Source organism: Sphaeramia orbicularis, chromosome 9, assembly GCF_902148855.1.
Source record: "Sphaeramia orbicularis chromosome 9, fSphaOr1.1, whole genome shotgun sequence".
In the NCBI taxonomy this organism is placed as follows: domain Eukaryota; kingdom Metazoa; phylum Chordata; class Actinopteri; order Kurtiformes; family Apogonidae; genus Sphaeramia; species Sphaeramia orbicularis.
In genome coordinates, this window is record NC_043965.1 from 50,480,621 (window position 1) to 50,507,980 (window position 27,360).

The following is a 27,360-nucleotide window of genomic DNA, read 5'->3' on the forward strand; positions in this document are numbered from 1 at the left end:
CAAACAGACTCATGAAAGAAGAGAATATATATATATATATATATATATATATATATATATATATATATATATACACACACATATATATATACATATATAACGTGTTTCTCACAAGCTGTCGCAAGAATCCCTAACATATGCTTGGCATTAATGTGGTATTTTAAGGTGGAAATGCTTCGGTGAAAAGAAAACTCCTTCCTGCAGAGTGTGTATAAATACTTCATGTTGGTCAACTGTTCCATCTTGGTTTTTTTGGGTTTTTTTGTCCTCATATTTCCTTTTCCAAATTGTCCGAAATGCGATGCCAGAGACTTTTAGAGTAATTCTGCGCTGCAGATGAGTTAACTGCATTATCATTTTTTTTATCAGATTAATCATGATGGATTAATCAGTGTTAATTTTGACAGCCCTAATCTCTCTCTCTACATATATATATATATATATATATATATATATATATATATATATATATATATATATATACACACACACACACACATATACACACACACTAAATGCATTCAGCATCAAACATGAAACAAGAGCAGCACATTCACATTAATTAAACTACATTGAAAGCGTCTAAATCACACTTTTGATGACAGTCTCAAAACCTTGAGCTCTTTTTATTCCTCATTTCCACTCCACAATGCACCAGTTCCTTATATTCACACCCTCAGCGTTGTTATCGAAGGAGAACTTCCACCATCACGGCAGTGGGAACAGCTTAAACTATTATCAGCACTTCTCACGAAACATGAGTTAATCAACAACCAGAGGCCCTAAAAATGTACCGGTATGGACTGATGGATGGCCTTTTCCTTGTTTGAATCAGTCTGTAGGATCTGTGGTATTAAAAAGGTGCAGTGGGGTTTTTCAGCAGCCTCAGCACATCCAATGCAACACAGTAACACAGATTAAATGTCTTGAGCTGCTATGCATTGTATTTCTTTAAAGGACAAATTGTCGTTCCATAGGGTATCTCTCCTCCTCAGATGACTGCTGAAAATAAAAGCAGCTCTAGAAAGAAGCTTGCACTCTTTGATTCTGACATTTACATTGATGTTTTAGAAAGCTGAAAATAAAGTCTCCTATGTCACGCTATCCTTAGCTGCTGGAAATATACCGGCGTGATGTCACTCTGTCTATATTTGGACAGCTATTCAGGGAAAATGACAAATACTGCACCAAAAATGACTCTGAAATAAGAGAGGGTAATAACAGTATTCATTACATGTACTTAGACCTGTCACAATAGTTATGTAACAGAGAGACTGATTAATCTTTGCTGATTAGATATTTTACAAACTATCAATACTGGTGGAAATTATAGCTGAATGTTATTATCAGGCTTCTAAATTGGAAATATTGACTTTGAGTGGAAAGAATAGTTTACGGAATAAAAATGTGGTGTTCTATGTTTACTTTCACACTTTATTTTGACTTAAATTTTAAGTTGAAGAGTTTAATGGTTTCTAAAAGAAAACAAAAAAATAAACAAGGAAGTATAGAAATATTGAACAATTTCAGGTAAACATAATGTGTGTTCAATGGCAACATTTTTAGGCGAAAAACAGGGGATGGTGATACCAATGAATCATCTATCCAAGTTTTCAAGCTCTAAACTTACATTTGCTTTGAAAAATCCACTATCAGTCACAATTCTTAGAGCTGATCAATCATTCTGAATATTTGTACCCATGTTCTTCATCCACTTCTATAAAAACAGCAGAATTAAACTAACAGAATTTTTAAACTAAACTAAACTAAAAAGAATTTCTCTAACACCATTTGATCCTTTTCTACTGTTCGAGCTTTGACTAACGCTCTTATGCCCCATTCTTCTTCTGTGGATCGATAAAACAAAAGTGCACAATTAGTACTAACCAGTTGTTTATCTCGAGGCAGTTATCTTCTAATATTCAAAGACCACATTTCGATGAGCATCTGTGATACCACCACAATGGATTTAGTGAAAGGGCCAAATCACAGCATGTCCTTCAATGCCAATAAATGTCTCCTCTTCTTCATATGGTGTATTATTATACAATTATTTCAATCATATGATAACTGGGACATAAAATGGACCGACAGAGACAACCATTGTTATCAAAATCATTATATATATATATATATATATATATATATATATATATATATATATATATAAAACAATTAATTAGCTAAACTAACAAAACCAAGCTAAAATTTCATTATCATAGCAGTTCTACATGTATGGTGTTGACTCTACATTGTGCTTTAATGAAAAAGAGAGGTTTTGCCACGACCAGCTGGCCAGTTCAAGCCTGTTACTGCCTCTGGCTTCATAAGTGAAACCATGTCAGTGCTCAGGCTGTGTCAGCCCGTCTCCAGCTATAAATTAGTATGTGTGTCATTACGTCGACGGCATTTTGAAATGACTAATCAACAGCTGTGACCAATGTCTGCTGCTTCTGTCCAGCTCCTGTTAACCTGTCTAAGGCCAGATGTATGTGTGCACCTCTGCTGAGGGAGGATGGAATTGTCCTGCTCTCAACCTGTTTTTTTATTATATGGGTGAGGCTGATCTGTCCCAGTTAAAGCCACCTACGGGATAAACCAGAGGAGCGACTGGTTCAGAAAGGTTCAACATATGGGCGAGGTCAAGGGAAGGTAAACATCTGGTCAAAAAAATTAAGTTACAATAATCTACATCAAACTTATATTTTTGGGTAAGTAATGACTTATATTTTCAGGAAAATGTATTTTGAAATGAGAAAAAATTTGTTAAAAATTTTTTTGAGGAATTTTATGTGTGAATTTTATAAACTCTCATAAATAAACAAAATTTATTCCAAATTTTCTAAACCTTTGCTACTTCAGTTTTTTTTTTGTTTTTTTTTTCAGTCTTTTTCCACATGTATCTGAGGTACACTGAACATCAATTATAAGTATTTAATGACTTTCAAAAACTTTAATTGGCAAATAAAACACATTTATGCCAAAAGTGAGCTTGTGTCATGACTGTAATTTCATTATGTTGGTTATCAAATTTGTCTTGTAGCAGTTAATATTTAGAAAGAAAAAAACAACTAAGAAATAGTATAAAATTACCAAAATGGCATTAGTAATTATATTATAATATTAGTTGTTTTTCTTCCTCTTGTACATCCTTGATGCGCACTTCAATCATTGTTATCCTAAAATTAAATATTTTTCAGCAGCATAATCAGGCCTAATTTTGTAAAGCTGACACTGCTTTTCTCCCAATTTAATTAGGTCCAATCTTGTGTTTATTTCTTAAACTCTCCCAAAACACAATTTCTCTAAACAAAAACCTTTTTGTGTGGCGTTTGTATATTCTGCCCATGTCTGTGTGGGTTCTCTCTGGTTTCTCCCACTGTCCAAACACATGCATTTTATAGGTTAACTGATCAGTCTAAATCATTTGTAGGTGTGAAGGTGAATGTGAGTGTTTCCTCTGTATGTCAGTCCTGTGATGAACTGGTGACACATCCACGGCATACCCCGCCTTCACCCTTTCCACACCCTCCCCAGGACTAAGCAGTGGATGGATGGAAGAAAAACAACAACAAAAAATCTACTTAATAACCAAATTCACACATTATACGTCTCTATGATAAAGGGGTCAGGCCTTTAACATTTGTTTCATCAAACACATTAAACCAAGTGGATGCAAATCTAAAAACACTGACACAAAAGCATTGTAAAACCTCCCTTTTTTTTTTTTTTTTTAAAGCACCTCCATCCTCTCAGCAGCATTTTGGCACCGGCAAACCTCACCATTTGTTTCTCTGATTCTCCACCACTCTGTTCATTTTCTTTTCTTACTGTATTCTAATGTCTCTGAACATGTGTTTTTTTGAAAGGCACAGTCATAAAAAGACAGACAGGAGGCAGAAAAGGGCTGATTATTCCCTTTCAGAACAGGTTGATACAACACGGTCATCGACCATGATGGAAATCATAAATATGTATGGTTGTTCTGGAAGGTGGGGTCAGACACAGTACAGTGGGGGGAAGGGTGTTCAGTGAAGCTACTGACCAACCAACAGGATGATGGAGGTTCTGAAGGAGTTTAAAGCGGCTGAATGGCTCTTTGCTTAATGAGGGAGATACCTACAGCAGCAGACCAAGCAGGGGGGCTGGAGCACTGGCTAATCTGTGTAGCTCATGATAATAAGCTCCTCAGTGGGGCTAGAGGCTAGGCTAGCAGTGTTAGCAGCAGCCAGGCTCAGACTGTCTGAGAACACAGACTCTATTACTGCGTGAAAGCTCATAGGTCTCAACTAACCCTCGTCTGCACCTTCACCTACATCCCTCTGGGTTTCAGACGCAGCGTTTCCGCAAACAAGAAAAACACTGTCGAAGAACTGAACCTCTGTGTTACATAATCCTGCACTGTGACGTGTATCAAGAGCATGACAACATAAGTCCTCCACACTGCGGCCATTCATTGGGGCTTATTTGAAAGCACCAACATTCCTTTTCCACGGTTAAGGACAGAAAGTACAGCCACTATTTTTACCGCCGTCCTAACCCACGCACACGGCTCCATTTCCAAGTCACAGTTCCGGTAACATGACAAGAAGCTGCATGTAAGACCCACTGCGTGTCTTTCGGCTTTAGGCGAAGCAAGCACTGAGTTTTGTCGTGCAGCCTTCAGGGAGGCCAGAGTGATTCTACGAGGCAGTGGTGTCCTGATGAACACTGTGTCTGAGCAAAGCTGAGCCCCAGAGCATCTCGTCTCACTCCTTATGAGATAACAAACACTAATTCACAGCAGACAGTCTGTTTCAGCTTGGCAGGCCTCAGCTCTGTTGGGCTAAAGATAGATCTGCTTTAAAAAGGTACATTCCAAATCTTCTAGAAGCTGAATCTGGCTTTGTCACGCTCATGCAAAATATGTAACAAAGCTGTGTATACCTGAGAAGATCACAAGGTGTGTATTCAGTGAGACCTAAAATAAACCCATGCAGCCTGATATAACAATTTGTTTCCAAGTTTAGATCGTAGAGTTTTTTCCCCATGTGCTGCAAAATGCTGTGTCAGTCACAAACTGCACTCACTCTGTCCTCAACCCGGCCTTTGTTATTTACACACTAAGGCCGCGGGAACAGTCAGTGCATTTGTACTCATACTTTCGTGTACTTGTGTGGCTGTTGTGCAGTCAGCCAAGTACAAATTCAAATCCTTCAACAGAAAAACCATGCGCGAATACCTAAACATAACAACTTCTGTACAAGAACCTGTTAACAATAAATAATAAATACTGTGTTTTAGAGTAACCTCGAGTTTGGCTGCAATTATTAGGGCAATGTTTGTGTACGGTTTTTGAGCAAATGTGCACAGGATCTGAATTCTGCAATCAGCCGTGGCAAACGCTAGCATCCAAGGAGCAACCTAACAGCTGATGAATACAAGGGGTTAAGTCACCCTGCTGTATTCATCTGTGGCATATGATTTGAATCATGGTTTAGATTAGGATGTAATCCACTGAGGGTGTGTGATGTAACGATAGAAAAATGTTGATCACTGCAGAATATGCTTTACTGTTTGTTCTCTTCACTCTATCCTCATTGTAGCCTGAACATGGCAGGAAATTTGCATGAAGGCAACACAAACAAACATGAATGAGAGTGAGAGACAGAAAAGTGAATGTCACAGTAAATGGTAAGATTGTATCTACATGTGATCTGAAATCCAAAACAGGCCTTTTCATGTGGTCATCTTATATACAGGTTTTTTCCTAACATTAGAGGTTAGTTGCAGCAACCAACACACTTTGGCCACTACCTGAACCAAATTCAGGTAAAATCAAAATGAAAAGCACCAGACTAACTGAAATGACATTCGCCAATGACTGTAGTTAGTCCTGACTGCCGTTCAGGTAGTTGTGTTTATAAGCTTTGAAGCAGCTGTGGGGGGCCGGCTATGGCTCAGTTGGTAGAGCGGGTCGTCCAATGACCAAAGGGTCGGCAGTTCGAATCCTAACTCAGACTGTCCACATGCCGAAGTGTCCTTGGGCAAGGCCCTAAAAATTGCTCCCAGTGGGCAGGCAGCGCCCTGCATGGCAGCAGCCGCCCACTGGTGTATGAGTGTGTGCGTGAATGGGTGAATGTGAGGAATTGTAAAGCACTTTGGGCACCATGAAGGTGTAGAAAATGCGCTATATAAGTTCAGTCCATTTATCATTTGAGATGGTCTTCCAATTTTTTTTTATATAATATAGGGTATAAAAAATGGTTCAAAAATTGCTAATTTCTGCATTATTTTTTATTATGAAAAATGTAAATATTTCATGTGAAAAGATCCCCAAACTCCACAAACATGCCCCTAAGTCTTTCTTCAAACTTAGAAAAAATGCTAGATCCAAGGAAAACCCAGATATAAACTACTTAGCCTATTCATTGAATTGAACGTAGTTATGCTGCGTTCAGCCATGAGACTGTGGTCATGAAACACCCACTGAAAGCATAAACACAACACTAAACAGGTGTATCATGTATGGGAAATCCTTTTTGTCACAGTAACTGTAATTATGTGTAAGTGATAGTCTTGCTGAATTGAAAACCCCTGGCACGCCATCTGTAGCCACAGTTATCATGATAATCAAGAATGGCTACAACAGATAGCGGAGGGTTTGTGGTGTGTTGAAAAGATGAAAAGATAAACAAGCGCTTTTTTTCAACCCGATTCCTCTCGTCTCTCCCAGTAATGACGTCTAACAGCGTATGAGTCTTATGAATCTCACAGGAAACAAAAGTATCTTAAAGCTGAGCAGCCACGGTTCTTGTGATCTTCATGTAGTGCCATAACCCGGACATGAGGTTACATATTTGAGGAGGTTAACAACAGCTGACGCATGACCACGGCATATCTGCTGTGGTAACATACGCAGTCTGTGTTGCAACAGGGTGCATAGCTTCAGCAGGTTGTTTGTTCAGTCAGCATGGAGGGAGGCGTCTGACCCCGACTGACCACAAAGCACAGAGGCCACATTAGTACCTTTATGTGTAATTACATTTAGCCTCTTAACCAATGATGCATTATGCACATTTTTGTGTGGCTTTTAGCTGTGTATTTTTCTTTGCTCATGAGACAAAAAAACTCACAAATTTCATTGACTCATCCAGTGATTCAGTTAAGAACAAAACAACTCTACAATGACCTTATTCTCCTTTCAACAATACAGCTTGACCTTTTGAGTTACAAAAACAGACCGTACTGCAAAAACACTACCAACTTGTCTTGCATTATACAAAGATACATATAAAACCCTCTAAATTGCTGAATGAAATTTTTTAGAAAACCAAACAGCACACTAAATAATAAGAATTACTGGTTAACAAAACTGGTGGTTAGCCTTAAAAGATCCAAAGAAGAACTACAAGTCAAAAGTCACTGAAGTCACTATTTGTTATTTCTTTTTATGTTGTACAGAACAGGGTGATGAAACTTGTCACATTACCCAATGACATCTAATAAAATCACTGCAGATCACATTTTTGACATTACTGGACATTACAAGGCTGGCTGAAAGTAAACCAGAGCCTTTCCATCATACTGTACACTGTCTCTCATAAATGAGATCTAAATAGACTGATCAGCCATAGCATTGTGACCAGTGACAGGAAGAGTGGTATTAATGTTAGTTATCCCATTCCAGTGGGACCTGACGGTGAGTGGGATACATTTGGCAGAAATTGAAGATGTAGACCGAACTTGATGTGTTGGAAATAGCAAAAATGGTCAAGAGTACTGAGACTCTGACAAGGGAGAAATTGTGATGGTTAGAACCTACCAAAAATATAAAGAACAACAGGATCTCCAACCAATCCAGCATCGTTGGGAGCGGAACATTATTACCACCTGTCTGATCTTGTGTAGGTTCCCCTTTTTCTACAGAAACATCTCTGACCCGATGCCTAGACTCCACCAGACCTCTGAAGGTGTGCTGTGGCATCTGGACCAAGATGTTAGCTGCAGATCCATGGGAACACCCAACAACACCTGCAGTTGGAGATGCTCTGACCCAGTCATCACCATTACAACATGGACCTGGGCAAAGTCACTCAGCTCCTTATGTTGATCATTTTGCTGCTTCCGAGACATTAGCTTCACAGACTAAATCTTCCCTTGCTGGCTATTATATCCAACCCAGTGAAAGGTACCATTGTACTGAAATAATCAATATTATTACTACTTCTGCTGCCAGTGGGCAGAATGTTACTGCTGATCAGTGTATGTATTTATAACACATATAAATGCATGGCATTGTTAGGGGTCATCTTTCTATAAATGGAAAGTGGACTGACCTGTCGCAGAGGTGGTTGACCGCGCCGTAGGAGTCGCAGGCACAGGGCAGGCAGCCGTTGGTGCCGTTGGTGAAGTGTCCCTCCTCACAGTCCTCACACTGGAGGCCAGTGTAGCCGGACACACATAAACACTGACCGGTGGTTGTGTTGCATTCGTCCGGATCCCAAATCCCCTCACCACCAATGCTGCAGTTACAAACAGACTCTGTGTGGACGAACAAAGAAGGGGAAAGACAAAGAATATAAAATCATAGTGAGATTAAGGGTGTGATTTGTTCTGTTTTGTCTTCTGTCTTGGGGAAATACCAAACTTTAGGTGTGTCAAAGTCATTTTAGTTCAGGGGCCACACAGAACAATATGATCTGAAGTGTGTCGGTTGGACCAGTAAAATAATAACATAATAACCAATAAGTTTTCTTTATGTTTTAAAGTGAAAAAAGTAAAATTACATTATGAAAATGTTTACATCTGCACATTATGCAGAAAACTGAGTGTTAGTTCTTATAGCTGATTAATGATTGTGTAGGTCTGTGAAAAAGCCCTTCCAGTCTTATCAGGTAGCTCCTAAATACATCAGAGACCTGCTCTAATATCCTTATTTCAGTTTATCTACTGTCACACCTTATCTACTTTTTTTGTTTAGTGTTTATTTGTACAGGGACAAGAATGTAGCATAGATTTTTGCTATAGACCAAAGCATTTATAGCCTAAGCAAGTCTGCAATACCAGTCCGCTTCTGGGTTTTTAAAGTACATAAAACACAACATAAAAACTGTACAAAATACATACACACTCACAGTAGTACACAGTACAGTCTAATTTACAATAAAATACAATAGAATAAGACACAGTGAGTTATTATGACATGACTTTTCCCTCATTAAAAAATGTTTAAGTTCTGAGGGTAAAGAGGTCCACATATTTATTCCAAGTGAGGATTTATGTAAAATCATATAACATTTTTGCATTGGACATTTCTTTATTTTACTGAGACTCAAAGAGGAACCAGTACGTCACTGAGCACCTGAGGAGCCTCATTATGTTAGTATTTATAGGTGAATTTTAGAAATTTAATGACCTGCTCAAAAGCTAACATTTCTAATTTCTTAAGAACAGGAGAATGTGATCGATTGAAGAACTAATACATTAACAAACAAGAAAAGCACTCGGAGAGCGCAGACATCTGCCATGGCAGATCAGTGCTCCCCCCCGATCACCACCAAAATTTAATCATTTGTTCCTTGTGCCAGTATCTACATTTCCTGAAATTTTCATCCAAATCTGTCCATAAGGTTTTGAGTTATCTTGCACATGGACAGACAGACAGACAGACAGACAGACAGACAGACAAAGCAATGCCGGCAAAAACATAACCTTCTTGGCGGAGGTAAAAAAAAAAGAAATTAAACTAAACATAAATGGATAACCATTTGTAACTAGAAGAGCACTTGGAGAGCGCAGACAAGGCAGATCAGCCCCCCCCCCCCCCCCATCACCACCAAAATGTTATCATTACCATTAAGGAGGTTATGTTTTTGCCAGCGTTGGTTTGTCTGTCTGTGTGCAAGATAACTCAAAAAGTTATGGACAGATTTGGATGAAAATTTCAGGAAATGTTGATACTGGCACAAATGATTAAATTTTGGTGGTGATCGGGGGGGACGGGGGGGAGGGGTGTTGCTTTTCTAGTTTGTTCCTTGTTCAATATCAACATTTCCTGAAAATGTCATCGAAATCCATCCATAACTTTTTGCGTTATCTTGCCAACAGACAGACAAACAAACAAAAAATCCCCCCCCCCCCAAAGACTGATCTGGATCCTCAATCTTCAATATCTTGTAGAACCTGTTGGGAACTTATTTTGTATTTTTTTTTTTTTTACCAAGCACTCTGACCATTCATTGTGGAGTTACACACACATATGTTGAGAACTTCCCTATCTCTGAATGATAAAGAATCCTTTTAAAAATTCCTGGATCTAGACTGTGATCCAAATCATTCCCAAAATCTAATCATTTGTTACTCGTCCAATTTTGGACACTTCCTGAAAATTTCATCAAAATCCGTCCATAACTTTTTCAGTTATGTTGCTAACAGACAGACAAACAAACAAACCAACCAACCCTGGCAAAAACATAACCTCCTTGGCAGAGGTGAATATTTGTCATAACATATTCTACATCCTGAAATAATCATATTTTGTCGTATTACAATTCAAAACCATTTCAGTGTGAACAAGCAAATACTGATTATTGATTAAGGCTTAATCAATAATCAGTATTTGCTTGTTCACACTGAAATGGTTTTGAATAGATATATAGGTATAGAAAGTAATCAGTAGCTTAATCATTAAGCTACTGATTACTTTCTATATGAGCCAATTAATTTGTTCTATATTGCAGAAAAATGTGAAAAATAGAAAACATTATCATCTCAAAAGTGACTGAAAAGTTATCATTATGATGGTAGAAAATGCTGCAATTTTTTCAATTAAATACAATCAGAACCTGACACTTGTGTAGACAGCTCATTTTAAATCATTTTATGGTAAAACTTTAAAACTCATGAATCATCTCATAATGAAGCCTATGAAAATAAGATGAGAGTAGGCGTCATCTAGATTTATTCATCACGATTTGCTCCATACAAATACAGCCAAATGTGTACAATTTCAGATACATATTGAAGGAAAATCGTTCAAATGACTTCTTTTGAACCACATGTCGATTTTGAAATGTGGTTCAACGAAACTCAAAAAAATAAGACAGCAGAATATCAAGGGGAGCCTCATATACTTTATGAAGTTTCCCTTGGCAAAGCAAATTTGTTCAGCACAAACGGCAGCCAAACGACTATTCTGCTGTTATGATGCTGGGCAAGACAAGTTTAAAAAAAAAAAAAGATGACTTGTTTTGTCAGACCAGTGATCCAAAACACAAAGATATTTAGTTACTATCATAGAACACACGAAAAAACCTCAAGATCCACATCTTGTCATTACTGACTAATCATCGCAGCTCCAGTTATTTTGTATATTTCTTGTACACCAACACCCTCCTTTACACTCATCCCTCCACGATCATTCATTTAAAACCTCCCGGTCCATTCACAGTTCTGCTGTTCTCAGCCCCGAGGAGGTGTTCAGCGCTGGAGGAGTGAGAAGTCTGGCTAATTCACTTTCTATGTCCGCATTTTCTCATCGCTCCAGGAATTCCAGAAAGCCGCTTTGCTTTCCAGTGGACCCTCCTCTGTACACAATAAACGTATCATTTTCACAAAGCGGGATCTGCCATTGTGAAGCACTTTTAGACTAACTGTTGTCATTATTTCTATATGTGATTCTAAGCAGATTTTGTGCAGTTCAAATGAAACCAGAGGATATGATGACAGACACATTGATGACCCTGTAGAGAACCGAGTGGCCATCTATTATTCATGTGCTCTCAGGTTAGGTGTGGTGAGTGGGGACGACTGCATGTCTCCATTCTGCACAGACAGATAAGAGATGCAAACGCTGTCAAATATACAGTTCTGTGCAAAAGTCTTAGGCCACCATTAGCTTTACTGTTTTTACAGGGTTGAAATTAATATACATATTTATTTGTAATTCTCTTTTCAGATACAACAAGAAAATACAGGAATACACCCTTAAAAGACACGTAAAAAAAAAAAAAAGAAGAACTAAATGTGTTGTAAAGGTTAAAGTCACTATTTAGTGTGACCTCTGACCCCATGACAAGAAGCAGTACAAACAATTAGGAACATCTGACATGTGTTGAACGAAACTCGCTATAAAACATCAGAAAATGTATGCAGTAAATCTCATACTGTCTGAACAAAAGGGTTAAAGACATGGTAAGTGCAAAGGGAAGTGGTACTAAATACTATAGACTTTAGTTTAAAGCTGTTTTCTCCCTGAAACGTTTGTCTTTCCTGCTGTATATACTTCACACATAACAGATTGGCTCTTAATACAGAGACTGACAAATGCATACGAGGGCCGTTCAATAAGTTCATGGCCTCACCTAGAAATACTGGTTGTTATAATACAGGATGTTACATTCTTTCGTGATGGGATAGTGATGCTTGAACATCGATGGACCAAGTGCATTGCTGTAAATGGAGATTATGTTGAAAAATAAAATATAAATTATCAGTCTGTGTTGTTCTGTTCTGGGTGAGGCCATGAACTTATTGAACGGCCCTTGTATGTGTGGACATAAGAACATTACTAAAACCAAGGCTTTTGCACAGGACTGTATACAGCATTTATTTTGACAAATTCAATGGTTGTGATACGAGTCATGATTTTAGTGGTTTGGTCATTTTTGCATTTGATTTTTACAGACCATAAAATATCAAAGCGATGTTCCCATGCTCCAATTTGTATCGAACAAGTATATTCTCTTAACTCTCAAGAATAATATTTGTGAACCGGGACATCTTTACCACAATACGTCATTTTTAATGGTATGTTGTGAAACGTTTCACCTTCATCACCAAACTGCTGTGTGTGTGTTTTGCATGTTGCCTCATTTGAATAGTCGCCTCAGTCCTGGTTAAAGGTCAGAATCACAGAATAACTCACAATCAGATACTCCCTCAATAATGATTATATCATAATACAGTGATTCTGCAACACTTGATGTCTGTATAACTGAAGAAAAATACCACAAAAGGCGGCAGTTATTAAAGTTCACTTTCGTTGGCCCTGTAGGGAAATTTAGCTCAGCACCTTGGTCAGGGGCACTGTCAGGAGGATTAATATAGCATGAAGTGTTTTGTACATGGTGGAAACCAACGGACCTGGAGGAAACCTGCATGGAAATCCACTCAGAAAGGCACCGGTGCAATTGGGAATTAAACTACGAACCTACTTGCTGTGAGGTAACAGTAGAAACCACTGCACCACCATGCTGCACTATTAACATTATTATTATGTTTTATTATTATTGTGTATATTATTATTGTGCATTTATTCTCAGTGTGGTGATGCCAGAATGTAATAACTGAGACAAAATGATATACAAAAACTGTCTTGCATCTTGCAAAAGGACTCTGAAATCTCAAATTGTAGGAGAATCTGTGGAGAGACCCCTGGTACCAATAAAACAATAACATTTCCCCCAAGGAAGTATATCAGTATATTTTATTCATAGTGTCCTGTTTGTTGATATAATCTCAGAATTTGCTATACTGGCGATAATTCCCCCTATGTTAAGCATTTTTCATGTCTGTACATGTCTGAAGCAACAGCTGAAAATGCCTCAATAGGTGGTAATTTATTTAAACCATGTCTTTTCTATCATCTCAGTGTTTAACCTGAGGAAAGGTTCTATACATTTTCTATGTATTAGTGTGACTTTGTGCAATAAATGTTCTTAAAATTCCTCTATATTGTGGTAAATGTGTCCTAATAGAGCAGATAAGGATGCATTAATAGCTGCAGTGCTTTTTCCAGTAGGTGATTTGTTAGGTGTTCAACTAACACACGTGCACACCTCCAGGATGCTTTAAACCATAACTATGACATTTTGAGTTATCATCCTTCCTGTCTCTTTTATTAACTGTGTATTATGGTAATGAATGAACAAACCTTTCAGTTTCATGCAACAGATTGAGTTTACTCTGATCATGTAATAAAACAGAATGTATTTTAGTCATTTGGACAACAACGGATGACATCACTCTCAAATCACATACTGGCTTTACACATTTACAAGGATTTACATTGAAATTTTAAGAAAAAACAACATAGTGCAATAAGTGCTGTTACTGTATAGGCTTCAAGTAACACTGTTATGTAAATTTCAGGCCATACCACCCAGCCGTATCCTGGTGGTATGCACCGTTTCCACATTTCCCCTCATTCACCTAAAGAGGACAGGACAGCTGAATTCAAATAGATTCCTGCCCTGGCGTCCCACTCCGATTATGCTGCTCTTCCACTACTGCTGGACCTTTATGTAACTAAGAAAGGCCTGTAGTTACGCAAGCCTGTGGAGCCTGCTGTCAGACTCTCTGCTACAGTAAACGACCGCTGAAGAACTGTCGGCCCCGATCATGCCTGAGAATGAGTGAGAGCCAGTGAATGCATATCTCACACAAACATTAATCTGAAAATCAGGCCTCCTGTAGGTGTGGGATAGGGGCCCTGTGGGGTGATGTGTACAGCCACACAACAGGTTTGATGCAGATTGGACTGGACCTGTGTTTAGTGTGGAAAGAAGGGGGAAAACAGAGGCAGCGTTCAAGTCTCGTCTGTCTGTACGGCTGCTGTAAAGCGGTGTGGCACCGTGGCTGGGATTCAGACGCAGGCTATTCTGAAAAGTCATGCCTCAAAACTCCAGAGTTAGTGCCAGGGAAAACAATGGAAGCAAGAGGCATGGAATCAAGTGCTGTGCTTTTCATTTTGGCAGAAGCTAGAGTACGTCATGAGTCCTCCTGCAAAGAAAAGAAGCGCTCAGCTATGTCAAAACACGCCTTATACCTGTCTGTGAGGTGTCTACCCTGCCAAAGAATGTATATGCGTATCAGGGCGAGGCCAAGTGACGCCTTTGTTTGGCATGATATTATCATGTTAGTGGCCTTTGCAGCAGAACAATGAAAGGTGCTGCAATGCTTTGGAGAAGGTAAAGCTTTTGTCAGTGATTACACACTGAGCTGTGAGCTGATTTGACCTTAGGGTTTAATGTGTTTGACTTACTGAAGGAGCTATGGAAGTGTAAACAACCACAGTAGCATTTTAGCACACTGTTAAAAAAGTACAAACCTCGCTCTAAAGAGGTACTTCGACTTTGATGGTCGCACCTCGGAAGACTGTTTTACATAGAAGCAGATTTTACAAAGCGCCAAAGAAAACATATCTTCCCTCAAAAGGCCATAGGAAACATATCTGAGGCCCAAACAGAGGATGATCTCGACCTCATTTTTGTGTTTTTTTCCAATGAAACCATTCCTTTGCAAAATTATGACTCATACAAACATCCAAAGCATACCAAAATCAGCCATTTTAGCCAGCTTTCGCAGTGAGGAGCACTGCGATTAGTGCTGACAGTAAGATAAGAGAACAAAGAATGTGTTTAAAAAAAAAAAAAAAAAAAAAGGAGAAAAATCAGTGAGCTGGACCCCTGATGTGAGGGGCCAGAAGATGAAATACAGTAGAGTTTGATGTTCGATTCTGAGGGCGCCACAGAGGAACAATAACAACAGAATTTTCAGTGCAAATACATGTTTTTGAGGACGATATTCATTTCGCTATGTTTCCATTCTTGGAAAATTCCTCTTGTGGTTGTGGAATATGTGCTTTAATGAATCTCAGAGTGCAAAAATAGTCTTATTTCCTGTCCAAACACATACCATTGGTTACTAAAAGAAGCATTTTGGATATATAGCTTCTGTGTTGTGTGGAGAACACGTCCACATGGATACTGATGTGAGAGGTGTGAGAGGAGGGGCTCCACTGTCATTGCTCATTCATGGCTTGGCCTGCCTGCATGGCCATTTTGGTTGGTCTGCGTTGTTCTATCAATGCCATGCAAATAACAATAAGGGGGATGGATCTGCTCTTTTGTGCATCTCCAGCCACTAATTCATCCTGGAAATATCAGACTCTAAAACTACCAATAAGGAAGCTGTGTGTGCAGAATGGAAAGCTTACACTGAGGGAACAACAGGATCAACCTTACAGCCCCTCTGCAGCCCCCCCCTCACCCCCCCTCCCTTTTCTAACCCAGTGTAATATGTGATACACTCATCCTATAATAAAAGGCCTGTGGAATATAATATAGGCCACACATCAAAGCCACGGGGGACAAATTAGTGCGTGAATCCTGATTTTCCCTTAATATTAAAATAGGATTTCGCATTTCCGATGTGCCATGCGATCTGATGGGTCTGCCCATTGTTGCATTCTGGTTTATTCGGTCGCTCTCTGCGTCAAAAAACACATCCAGCTCCTTGTAGCAGCCTACATGAGACATGATGTCTTCTTTTTCCACTCACTCCTATTGTGATCGTGGAATTTGATGGTTAAAAAACGCGCAGCGCTGCAGGTTTCCACGTTTCCCCCCAGTAATAAAGCTGAAAAATGAAAGTGGTTTGTCTATGCATCTACTCACCTTGGTTATTTTTTACTGAGGTAACAGATGTACCAGTGTTATCTGCAGACCAGGCATCGTTCGCTGTGCGCTGGGAAACCATGGACACCATGGTCTGCAGCATTTTCTCTGGAGCAAAAAGTGATGTCTGTGCATCAGTGGATCTTTTGCGTGCGCCGCTTAGTCTGGAAATGGGCGCAGATATTTGTTCCACAGTGGAAATAATCCCAGTGTCAGGAGAGGTGCTGGTAGTGCTGGTCGTGGTGGTCGGGTCTGTTGTTGGAAGCTGGAAGGTGGTCGCGATTTTTGGGAGCGGGCTAGTGTCGGAGGGGAGGCCGGCAGGACGCGGCGTGAGCTCGGCTAGAGGCCCGAGAGCGAACCTGTTCCCGGGTAGATGACGAGGCATGTCGGTGTGGAAGGTCTCCCAGGTGTCGGAGGCTGAGCCGGGCTTCCTGGAGAGAGGCGACGCATCGGAGGGAATGATGCGAGGTGCAGCTTCGGAAAATCCATTATATACATACAAAATAAATAACAGGACCGGATATATGTACATCATTAAGGACGTTAAGCTCATATTAGCTTTCAGCTCTCCATGTAAGCCCCAGTAATGGTCTCTCTCAGACCTTTCCCTGAATGGAAGCGTACTCCACCATTGATGTCCCCGGCGGCGTACGCTGCTGTTTGTTGCCCTATGAACCACAATCAACACTTCACCTGCTCTGCAACCTAGCATGGGCGGGTGATTGACGGGTCCAAAAGCCAATGGATTCCTCGGAAGAGGCTGCCTACGCCCACTCATTCGCTGGGATGACAGTGGTTGGATCATGCTATAGAGATACACTAACCTATATTGTAAATTATCAAACAGCTCAGAAAAATGTCAAAAGATAACCGGTTTCATTCATAATTTTAACAATGTGGAAGCATGTCCACTGCAAATGACTGTGTGTTTACGGTATGGATTATGATAGACATGGAAAATGAAACATGGAAATGATGATAGACTGATTATCATTATTATGATGTGAAATTAAGCAGCTATTTACCGCATCTTACACAAACTTCACACATCTGTACTTTTAGTTTACAATGTCAACAGTTCTTTTATTTGTGCATATTTGTGTCAACTGAGGCCACAGCATACTTGAAAATGGAGAAAAAAAACATACTTAAAAATGTCTTTAACATTTATTGCTAATTTAACTGTTGTTTTGAATGTCAGATGGACACTGATGAACTTAGACATAGGCAAAAGCAAAAACATGATCCTGATTAATGAAAATCTTATTCTTGGCGAATGTATGTACTCAAGTTAAAGTATATGACAATAAAGGTTTCTTCTTCTGCTAACTGTTATTATTATTATTATTATTATTATTATTATTATTATTATGAGTCATGAACATAGAAGTAGTAGTAGTAGTAGTAGTAGTAGTAGTAGTGGTAGTATTAATAATTTGTTAAATAATTAAATAATTAATTTACGTTGTAAAGGTACAATTTATTTATTTATTTATTTATTTATTTTTTTATTTATTACCAATCGAAGAGCACTAAAGTTCATAAAAATAAAAATGCTGAAACGCTTTAGAATGCATAAGAATAATAAGATTATGATGTAGAGCCGCGGCCCTTTTATATCCCTAAAGTTTTTACTGTTATTACATTTTAGTTTGCATCTTGGAAGTTTTGACGTGTCTTGGACTGCCTATATGCATATCTATATGCACCTAATCCTGGTCCAGTGAAAAACCTTTAAATTCAATGACAAAATTTGTAAGGTTTATACTAACGTTGTAATTGTTAATTCATTATCGTGTTATCGTTAGTAAACACTGCCCTCCGGTGGCCATATTATATTACTGCATCATCAGGATAATTAAAACAAAGATAATGTCACTATATGGGTGTGTGTGTGTGTGTGTGTGTGTGTGTGTGTGTATATATATATATATATATATATATATATATATATATATATATATATATATATATATATATAATTCTTCTTCAGCTAAATAAGCTCCTTATAAACCCTACTGATTTAACTGAAAAATGTATTGTCACAGATGAAAGAACAGGCCAATTTTACTGAGTTCTTGAAAACATTAAAAGTTCCTCACAGCAGGAAAAGAAATCTATGAACAAATGATAATATTATGGATTGTCATGCATTTCTTAAGATTAAACAAGACAGAAATATATAAAGTAGTTCAAATGAGCATTGAAATCATTAAAATATATAATATACAGATTAATGTAGCAGTTAAATATATCCCAAAACATGATCTAAATAATTATAAAACATAGATAGGGACCATTTTACTGCACAACTGCTGCTTTGACCTGTAATATTTGTGCTTTCCCCATAATTTTACGGTTTTGTGTGCAGAAGTTTTACTTAGAGTGGAGTGTTTGGACAGTGTAGTGTTAATACTTGTATTTAGTGTAAGTATATAATCTGTTGTGTCTACTGTTTTCATGATTGTGCAAATGTAGTCAGTGTGTTTTTACACAATATGGTAAACACACTGACCACATTTGCACAGTTATGATTCAACATAGTTTCTTCATTGGAGCTAATAACCAGCTGAAGGTTATATATTTCACGTTTAGAAATATCTGTTCAAATTTTTAAACCAGAAACTAAAATCTTCTTAATGGTCTGATTTATCTGATTCAAAAGGCCGTAACACAGTATAATCGTGAGACAGAGAAAGTCTAAAATTTGGAATTTATGAAGTTGTCCAGAATCAGAGGATGTTTGACACTTTATGCTGACTGATGGAACGGGCTGGCAAAATGAAGTAAAACAAACTCTCTAAGGGTTAACCTTATCTGGTCAGGTAATTTAAATATTAGCGTTCTGAGCTGCAGTTCCCCGTCTAGACGCCAGGAGTCAGTAACAGGTGAAAACACTGACAGCTGAACTCTGCTCGGCTGTTGCAGGAAGTGGCGCTGACGGCTCGCCTCAGGTAGAACTACAATGGCGCCTCTTGATTTGGATAAATACGCGGAGATCGCAAAACAGTGTAAATACCTCCCAGAAAATGACCTCAAGGTAAACGCAACATCACTGAAACACTTACCTTTAAAGGCTGAGAGAAACATAGAAATGTAACTTTAGCTCACTGCTGTTTATGTTGTTATAGCGTAATTAGCTAATGTTAGCATTAGCTAACAGGCTGTTTCTAACGTTATCCTGCTGACTTCATCTGTTAGCCAGGAAGTCTATGCCGTTAAACGAAGTGGTTTAGCCTAGCAAAACACAAGCCCGGCTTAGCTCTTCTCACATACTGACAGAGGAATATGTATGTCGTTTGGTTTGTCATGGTATGTCTCTGAAATGGCCAGATATCCACTCAGTGATGGGATGAGGCTGGCATTATGTTTGGAGACAGATGATTCTGTGCTATGAGCCTGGGTTGTTTATATCCTCACATTTTGATCTCCTCATAGCAGAAAGATTGATCTGTATGACTTCAAGACATGTTTTCGAGACACATCGGCGAAGGATGAGGAAAGTATTCAGATGTTTTGAGTAAAGAAGATCCTCCGTTTATCCTCTATTGACATCAAATTGCGGTTAGCGTATTGAAGTAAATGTACTGGGTTGTATTAATAGGGAAACATCAGCGTTGTGGCTGCTGCTATATCAAATAAATCGGTCCTCCCATTATTAACGGGAAGGCAAGAAGGAAAATAAAGTTGTCATACACAAATCTGTTTTCACTTCACAGATTTTTCTCTCTGACTTACTGGATCATTTGAACATTTACGAAAATGAACCAACATGAAGAAGTTTAGAGGGAAAAAAAAATATTTATTAGTTTTTTAGAAATACTTTAACAACTCTTTCAGATGTCTGAAATGCAAACTAATCACACACTTTCTTTTTATATATGTATAAGATTGCAGTTTAGAAAATAGCATCTTAATCTCTGATAAATTTGAGAGGTTCGTTATATTTTCCATTGTACAAAATATTAATCTCAAAATAAGTTAGAGGGTGACAAATAAGTGCAGCAGAGTAATAAGTCAAATGTTCACCTCTTACGTGTAGTGGTATAGAAATACAAAATATCAACAGTGTCTAAGGTGATAAATAAGAAATCAGAAGTAATGTATGCTGACACATTTCCCTCATGATGCCTCTATGGCTCAAGTTTCTCTTTTTAAGAGGCAGTCAAGCAAATAAATACTAGTATACTATGGACATTATTATAGGAAACATAGTGCTGGTACTCAGTGCAAGTGAAACCCTTATGTTCATAGATAGACAGTGAAAGAATCAGTGATCATAAATAATCAGTCACTGAAATATTTGTCAATTGCCTTATTGTTTCAGTATCATTATATTTTAAAAATGTGTACACAGGAAGGATTCAATCCCCGTAGCATGCATTATTTGTCTTCCAATATTTAAACGGACAATCTTAGATTATTTTTTTCTTTTACAGGCCTTTCTCTCAGGAAAGAAGAAAATATGGCATAACACTAATGACTATTTTCACCCCCACAGAGGTTATGTGACTATGTGTGTGATCTCCTGCTGGAAGAGTCCAACGTTCAGCCTGTTTCCACTCCTGTAACAGTATGCGGTGACATACATGGACAGGTAAATATTACCTTCAGCAAGTAGGAGTGTACATATTGTAAGAAATAGCTGATGTACCTAGTGTTGTAGTTGAGATAACGCACACTGAGACTGAGACAAGAGTTATAGGGGCTGACTCCGAGTCAAGACTGAGACAAGACCAGATAAACAACAAGAGTATTACTGTCACAGCTTTTTTCACATATTACAGAGTGATATGGTATGAGGGGTTAGAAGATTCCCCATACCAACGAATAGCAGAATGAGGTGACTTTTGGAAGGCTGAGAAAAAAAAAAAACTAGCCACAAGTCTTATACTTAAAAAAAGTATTTGAAAGTTTTTTTGTCTAACCACTGTAATGCTGTTAACAAATAAATCAGATGATGCACTGGAATTGTAGCCATATGTAGTTGTTTCAGCTTTGGTCTGAAACAAATCCAGAGTCACAAAGTACAAAAACACTAGATGTACCCAATATCAGATGTTTTAATGTTTTAATCATTAAAATTTTTGTCTCTCTGTTATCATAGTTCTATGATCTTTGTGAACTTTTCCGAACTGGTGGACAGGTTCCAGACACAAATTACATCTTCATGGTTCGTATCATTAACTTAGTTTAAAGCTACAGTGACACTTTAATTGTTTAATTTTAACTGGTGTTGTTTCTTAAACCTCCATCATCTTCAGGGAGACTTTGTTGACCGTGGATATTATAGTTTGGAGACGTTCACTTACCTGCTGGTTCTGAAAGCCAAGTGGCCTGATCGCATCACACTCCTAAGAGGAAACCACGAGAGCAGACAGATCACACAAGTTTACGGTTTTTACGGTGAGGATGATGATGATGATGAATGTTGCTGCAATAATAATCATACTTCTTTGTCTCATCTAAATGGGTTTTTGTCTTTCAGATGAATGTCAGACCAAATATGGGAATGCGAATGCCTGGCGTTACTGCACCAAAGTATTTGATATGTTAACAGTTGCTGCTGTAAGTATTGAATTCTTATTACGTTTAATACTAATAGAAATTCATAGAATGTACAGGTTTTCTATCATGGCCAAAAGTTTTGGGAATGACACAAATGGATTCGTTTCTTAGATGTGTTTTATTTCTCAGTAAAAGTCTTTGAGACATATATAATGCTTCTAATTGTTCGTCGGTGTACAAACACATGGACTTTTTTTTTTTTTTTTTTTAAACAAAACTTGTGCCATTCCCAAAACTTTCAGCCACGACTGTCCTTCGTCTCATTTATGAAACACTGTTTGATCTGTTGAATCATGAATCTCTTTCCTAAATATAAATCATGTTAAAGTTCCACTTGTGTAAGATTGTCAGGGTGCAATAACTATCTCAGGAAAAGTCGATGCATACAGTGTTACACAGTTATGATAATAAGTTCATAGTCTTTAAGAGCACAAAAAATGAGGTTTTGGTAGAACTAAACTTTATTGTAATTAAAGAAACAGAAAGTTAACCTCCGTCTCTATTTAGTGTTTCAGTATATCTTTGTGGGCCTTTCATCGCTGTATTTGATTTGGTTTTAACCATGTACGGGAGGTATTACTTCTTATTTTTTCATTATTTCAGCTGATAGCAGCAGTATTATGAAAACCACAGCATGTTGTCTCTGTACTGTTGCCAAACCAAGCAGCTGGTGCTGCTTGAAGAACGTCCATCTAAGTTCCACCTTCTGTTGTTGTACTGGAGTAATTAATAGCATGCCAGTATTTTGTGTTTTGTAAATGATAAGCCCTAAATTAAAACACAATCTTCTCCAATATGTCTTCGTGGCACACATGTTGTTTCATGACAGAATTGTTTTTTTGAAATTTTGATCATGTTGTCCTCGCTTTTCATGAGTCGGGTGTGTGATGTCTTGATTCTTCTGTCCTGTTGTTTTGTACCAGCTGATGGATGAACAGATCCTGTGTGTCCACGGAGGCCTGTCTCCAGACATTAAAACCCTAGATCAGATTAGAACCATCGAGCGGAACCAGGAGATCCCTCACAAAGGAGCGTTTTGTGACCTGGTGTGGTCAGACCCTGAAGACGTGGACACCTGGGCCATCAGTCCCAGAGGAGCTGGCTGGCTGTTCGGTGCAAAGGTTACAAATGAGGTACCAAGCATTACTGAAGCAGAGATTCTGCTTTATTAGAGTTAAGAAGATCCTTCATTTTGTGACCTTATCTGTTTTCCCACCAGCTTTTTCTTATGGATGTTTAAATCAGTTAGATGCTCATCACTGCTGTCTTAAAGGTGGAACAATACTAATCTAAATCCAAAATCAGAATTTGTGTTTCTATCTTGTCAGATGGCTTAAGTGCTGTCTGGACTTGGAAGATTATTCATATGTATGTTATCAGGGCTGTAGACTGTTCACATGAGTCAGTCGCATTAAAGTATAATGTGAACAACCACGCAAAAAAAATTGGATTTCAGCAAAAATCAGAGTTGATCATTAAAGGGGTCATATTTTGCTGAACCCACTTTTATTAGTCTTTGGTACATTTTTTTGTGTATTTGGACCCTAACAGTTCAAAAAGTTTGAATTTGAACCCTCCAGGTGCTGCAAAACTATCTTTGTATTCATTCCAGCAAAAATCAAGTGGATTTCTACAACCTGTTTCAATTCCTCATTAAAGCTATACCGACCGATGTGGCATTTCTCACAACACTTAGTAAAAGTTTGAACATGAACAACCCGCCTCCCTCCAAAGCCCCGCCCCCTTCCCTCTGCCTGAGCTCTGAGGTTCCTCCTCCTCTCTCCTCCTCTCACCTGATGCGCGATGGAAACGGAGGAGGAAGCAGAGGTGGAGGTCCGGTCCGTTTTGGCGTGTCCGCGGACCCCTCCCTCAGTAATCAGATGCATCATCCACCTGCCGTGGGCCCGCGGCTCCTGTTCCATCAGTAGACCTGGTCTGTGCAGCGCTGGGCCAGTGTCTTCACTGCAGTGCCCAGGGGATGGGTGCGTGCACTGTGAATGCGCGGCCTCCGCGAATTTTCCGTGGACATTTGAGGTTTCATAGTCCATACAATTATCATCCTACATCATCTTACATTGTGTGACACCGTGTAATTGCACCTGTATGAGTCGCACAGTCAGCTGACAGCTGACTTCCGGACTTTTATCTCCATCTTTCACTAATCAGACTCCCGTTTGTGCCCCTCAGTTGTCGTTTCTGTTCAAAAATCCGTTTTTTCCCTTCCACATGTGCATGTCAGTTCTATCCAAACACATCCTAGACAGTAGACTGTGGTCAGTGACAGGAGAAGCAGCGCCAGTGAAGCGTCAGATTCAGAGGGACACATATCGGATGTGAGGCGGCGATAATGGATCAGATGCTGGACGGCCGTAATGGATGATTGACAGGAGGCTCAGTCAGGTTCGGCCAATTATTTCATTCAGACCGACTAAAATGATTGGTCAGACTTTTATTAGAAATATATGAGAATTAAACATTTTTGAGTTTCAATACCTGGTGGATTTCTTTTACATTTTAGTTTGACACACACTTATTTGGAGCATTTTAAGATGACAAAAGAAAAGTGTAAAAATGCCACATCATACGGTATAGCTTTAATTTGTTACGTTTTATAACTAGTTATGTCACGACATTTGCACATATAAGGTCTAGACTTCAGACAAACATTTCTTCGTGTACGACATAATTGTTTATCAGCAGCAGCGGTTGTAGTCCGTAATGAAAATGTTCAGTTGTTGGTTGAACGGGACAGAGCAGCACAGTCAACAGCCTGGAGGGGGTGGGATCATTTGCATTTAAAGGGTCAGCGCTCAAAACCACCTTTCTGGTGTCATTACTCAGAAGTAGGGTTGAAGATGGACCTGTGGAGTTGAAATAATGAAGAATTCAGACCCAAGCAGAGCATTTACAGTTTATGTAGACCACAGGGAACTGTTTTAAAATACATAATTCCATTTAAAAAGCAAAATATCACTCCTTTAAGACCTGCAGTGCGAATGTTGTGTTGGAGATTTTTGTAAATATCAGAATGGTTACTTAATTAGCTGGTAGCCAATTGCCTGTAGCTTTGTATACTGTTTTTATTACTCAGTTATTTTGGCACAGATGACCTGACAGTGTGGTGGATAGCCTCTCGAGATTTACTTGCAAAACAAAAGAAATAAAATTAACTTTTTTTTTTTTTTTGGCTTAATTTTGGTCATATTTTCAGCCAAGGCCTTTTTGAAAATAATAATTATCAAAAAAGAAACTGTGTGATCCTAAAATTAAGTTTTAATATGTTCATCCCTGATTCATGCCCTACACCACCAATGTTCATCAGAATCACTCGTTTTTTTATAATCCTGTTTACGCCTTATTCATTTCCAGAAAAATATTCAGTGAAAGTCAGTTAATGATGAGTATTCATTCATAAATTCATTTTTACATTTATCATCACAAGTGACTTTTACTGTACTGTTACGTTTAGTTTGGTAAACAGCCAAACACTTCACTGTTCATGTAAAAGATGGAATGCAGTCAAACATATGTGTGTTGAACCTTTTTTTAACTTGTGTGTTTATCCATAGTTTGTTCACATCAACAACCTGAAGCTGATCTGCCGAGCGCACCAACTTGTCCACGAAGGCTACAAGTTCATGTTTGATGAGAAGCTCGTCACCGTGTGGTCGGCTCCAAACTACTGCTACCGCTGTGGCAACATCGCCTCCATTATGGTCTTTAAAGACGCTAACACAAGAGAGCCCAAGCTCTTCAGAGCTGTGCCTGACTCCGAAAGGGTCATTCCGCCTCGAACAACAACACCGTATTTCCTGTAGAGAAACAAAAGCTTCAACCATGGTGCCATCTGTTCTGTGCACAGATTCCGACTGGGACGGTGGCATTAGCACTTGTGAACCCATATAAATTTTGTATAGTACATTTAGAGTATATCAAACGCTTCTCTTGGTGCCAACTGTTGACAGTAATTACCAATCTGTTGACATATACGCCATTACTCTGCATCTTCAATCTCACTGAGACATTACAGAAAAGTATGTTGGCTCAACAAAATCACTGCACTGTCAAATTGTTTTATAGAGGAAGGATTAAAACAACTCAAAAGCTAACTGATCCTTGTAAAATGTTCATATTTATAGATATCCTTTTTACTTTTACCATAAAAACTCACTCAGATGAGTAAAGTGCAGTTGTAGTGTTATATACAATATTTCATTTTATTTTGTTATGGTAATGTATTAAAGCCTCTTGTAAGATAACGATGACGCACTGCACAAAATCAGATCGGAAGTTATTCTGACATGTATGCTGTTCCAATGGAGTTATTCGCTTAGTGTTATTATGTGATCTTATAAATAAACAAGTTGATGTGTAAAAGATTTCTAAATCTGGTTATTATTGATTTTAATATGTAATATTATAAACCTGTCACACATGAAAATGGCTGTAATTTTTAGGTCATTGAAATCATTTTATGTATTTTCCTTCACTGTTTATTTTATTTTATTTTACCTTTATTTAACCAGGAAGACTCATTGAGATTAGAAAGCTCTTTTGCAAGGGAAACTTGGCCAAGGTATCAGCCACACAAAGCCCAAACAATGCAGAACACATACATGTTACACAATGAACAATAAAGACAACAGTTAGTCAACCATAATGGCATCAAGAAAAACAGTGACATTCCTCCTTTGCTACATTCTCCATGATACTTTTAAAATCATTTATAGTAATGAATGTTGCTTTATGGGTTTTTAAAGATTATTCCATGATGATGGTGCATGGTAGGAAAATGCTGTTTAACATTTCCTATTAATATTTAAACATAATTACTTTGGAAAATGGGCAAAAATTTTGATTGTCTTCAATACTTGTACAAACTTAGTTGCTTTCATTTGTAATGACTTACTGGTAATAACCCACTTCACTGTGTGTTACTGCTGGTTTGACCCTTAAGGACCCAGTGTGACATCTGTGGCACTTCCCGAATTAATTTGTCTTTATATTTAACCGTCCTTAAGTAGTTTATCACCATTTATTGTAATATTATCTTCTGTATCTTGTGTTTTTTTTTCAATAAAAATCAGGTATTTTCCTGTGTTAATTTACTAATCATGTAGATGTTCATGAAAGCTCAGAGTAAAGTTGAGGGTTATTATATCAAAAGTAGAGAAAACTGAAGAAAAAGTGACTTTTTCAGCAAAATCTCTCATTAACTGAACATGAACCAAGTGTCTCCATCCACTGTCGATCCAACTCCAATGGTTTTACTGGTGAATCAATGTTGTAGAGGATGACGGTGTTTCTACGTTCACTACGGAGCCTCTGAACGTCCAAATGGGTCATATCTGAT

At 38.3% G+C, this 27,360-nt stretch overlaps 2 protein-coding genes across 2 annotated transcripts in view; one reads left to right on the plus strand and one right to left on the minus strand.

Moving 5' to 3' along the window:
• Nucleotides 1-17,120, minus strand: part of si:ch211-158d24.2 (multiple epidermal growth factor-like domains protein 9) — a 69,874-nt gene extending 52,754 nt beyond the window's left edge. The window contains exons 1-2 of the mRNA XM_030143096.1: nt 16,440-17,120; nt 8,319-8,523 (exon numbers count right to left, since the gene is read on the minus strand). Of these exons, the coding sequence (XP_029998956.1) occupies nt 8,319-8,523; nt 16,440-16,992 (758 nt within the window). The 5' untranslated portion in view covers nt 16,993-17,120. The remainder of the gene's footprint in view (nt 1-8,318; nt 8,524-16,439) is intronic.
• A 2,234-nt stretch (nt 17,121-19,354) lies between these two features.
• LOC115425446 (serine/threonine-protein phosphatase 6 catalytic subunit) lies at nt 19,355-26,384 on the plus strand. The gene is made up of 7 exons (XM_030143034.1): nt 19,355-19,479; nt 20,941-21,036; nt 21,547-21,612; nt 21,704-21,845; nt 21,928-22,007; nt 22,931-23,140; nt 25,577-26,384. The coding sequence occupies exons 1-7, from the start codon at nt 19,405-19,407 to the stop codon at nt 25,823-25,825; spliced, it is 918 nt and encodes a 305-aa protein (XP_029998894.1). The 5' UTR covers nt 19,355-19,404; the 3' UTR covers nt 25,826-26,384.
• The last annotated feature ends 976 nt before the right edge of the window (nt 26,385-27,360 follow it).

Excerpts from the sequence above, each read along its gene's own strand:
- LOC115425446 (XM_030143034.1), top strand. The coding sequence starts at position 19,405 with ATGGCGCCTCTTGATTTGGATAAATACGCGGAGATCGCAAAACAGTGT. Across the intron at positions 22,008-22,930 it reads ATATGTTAACAGTTGCTGCT|CTGATGGATGAACAGATCCT; the intron begins GTAAGTATTGAA and ends GTTTTGTACCAG. Across the intron at positions 23,141-25,576 it reads GTGCAAAGGTTACAAATGAG|TTTGTTCACATCAACAACCT; the intron begins GTACCAAGCATT and ends GTTTATCCATAG.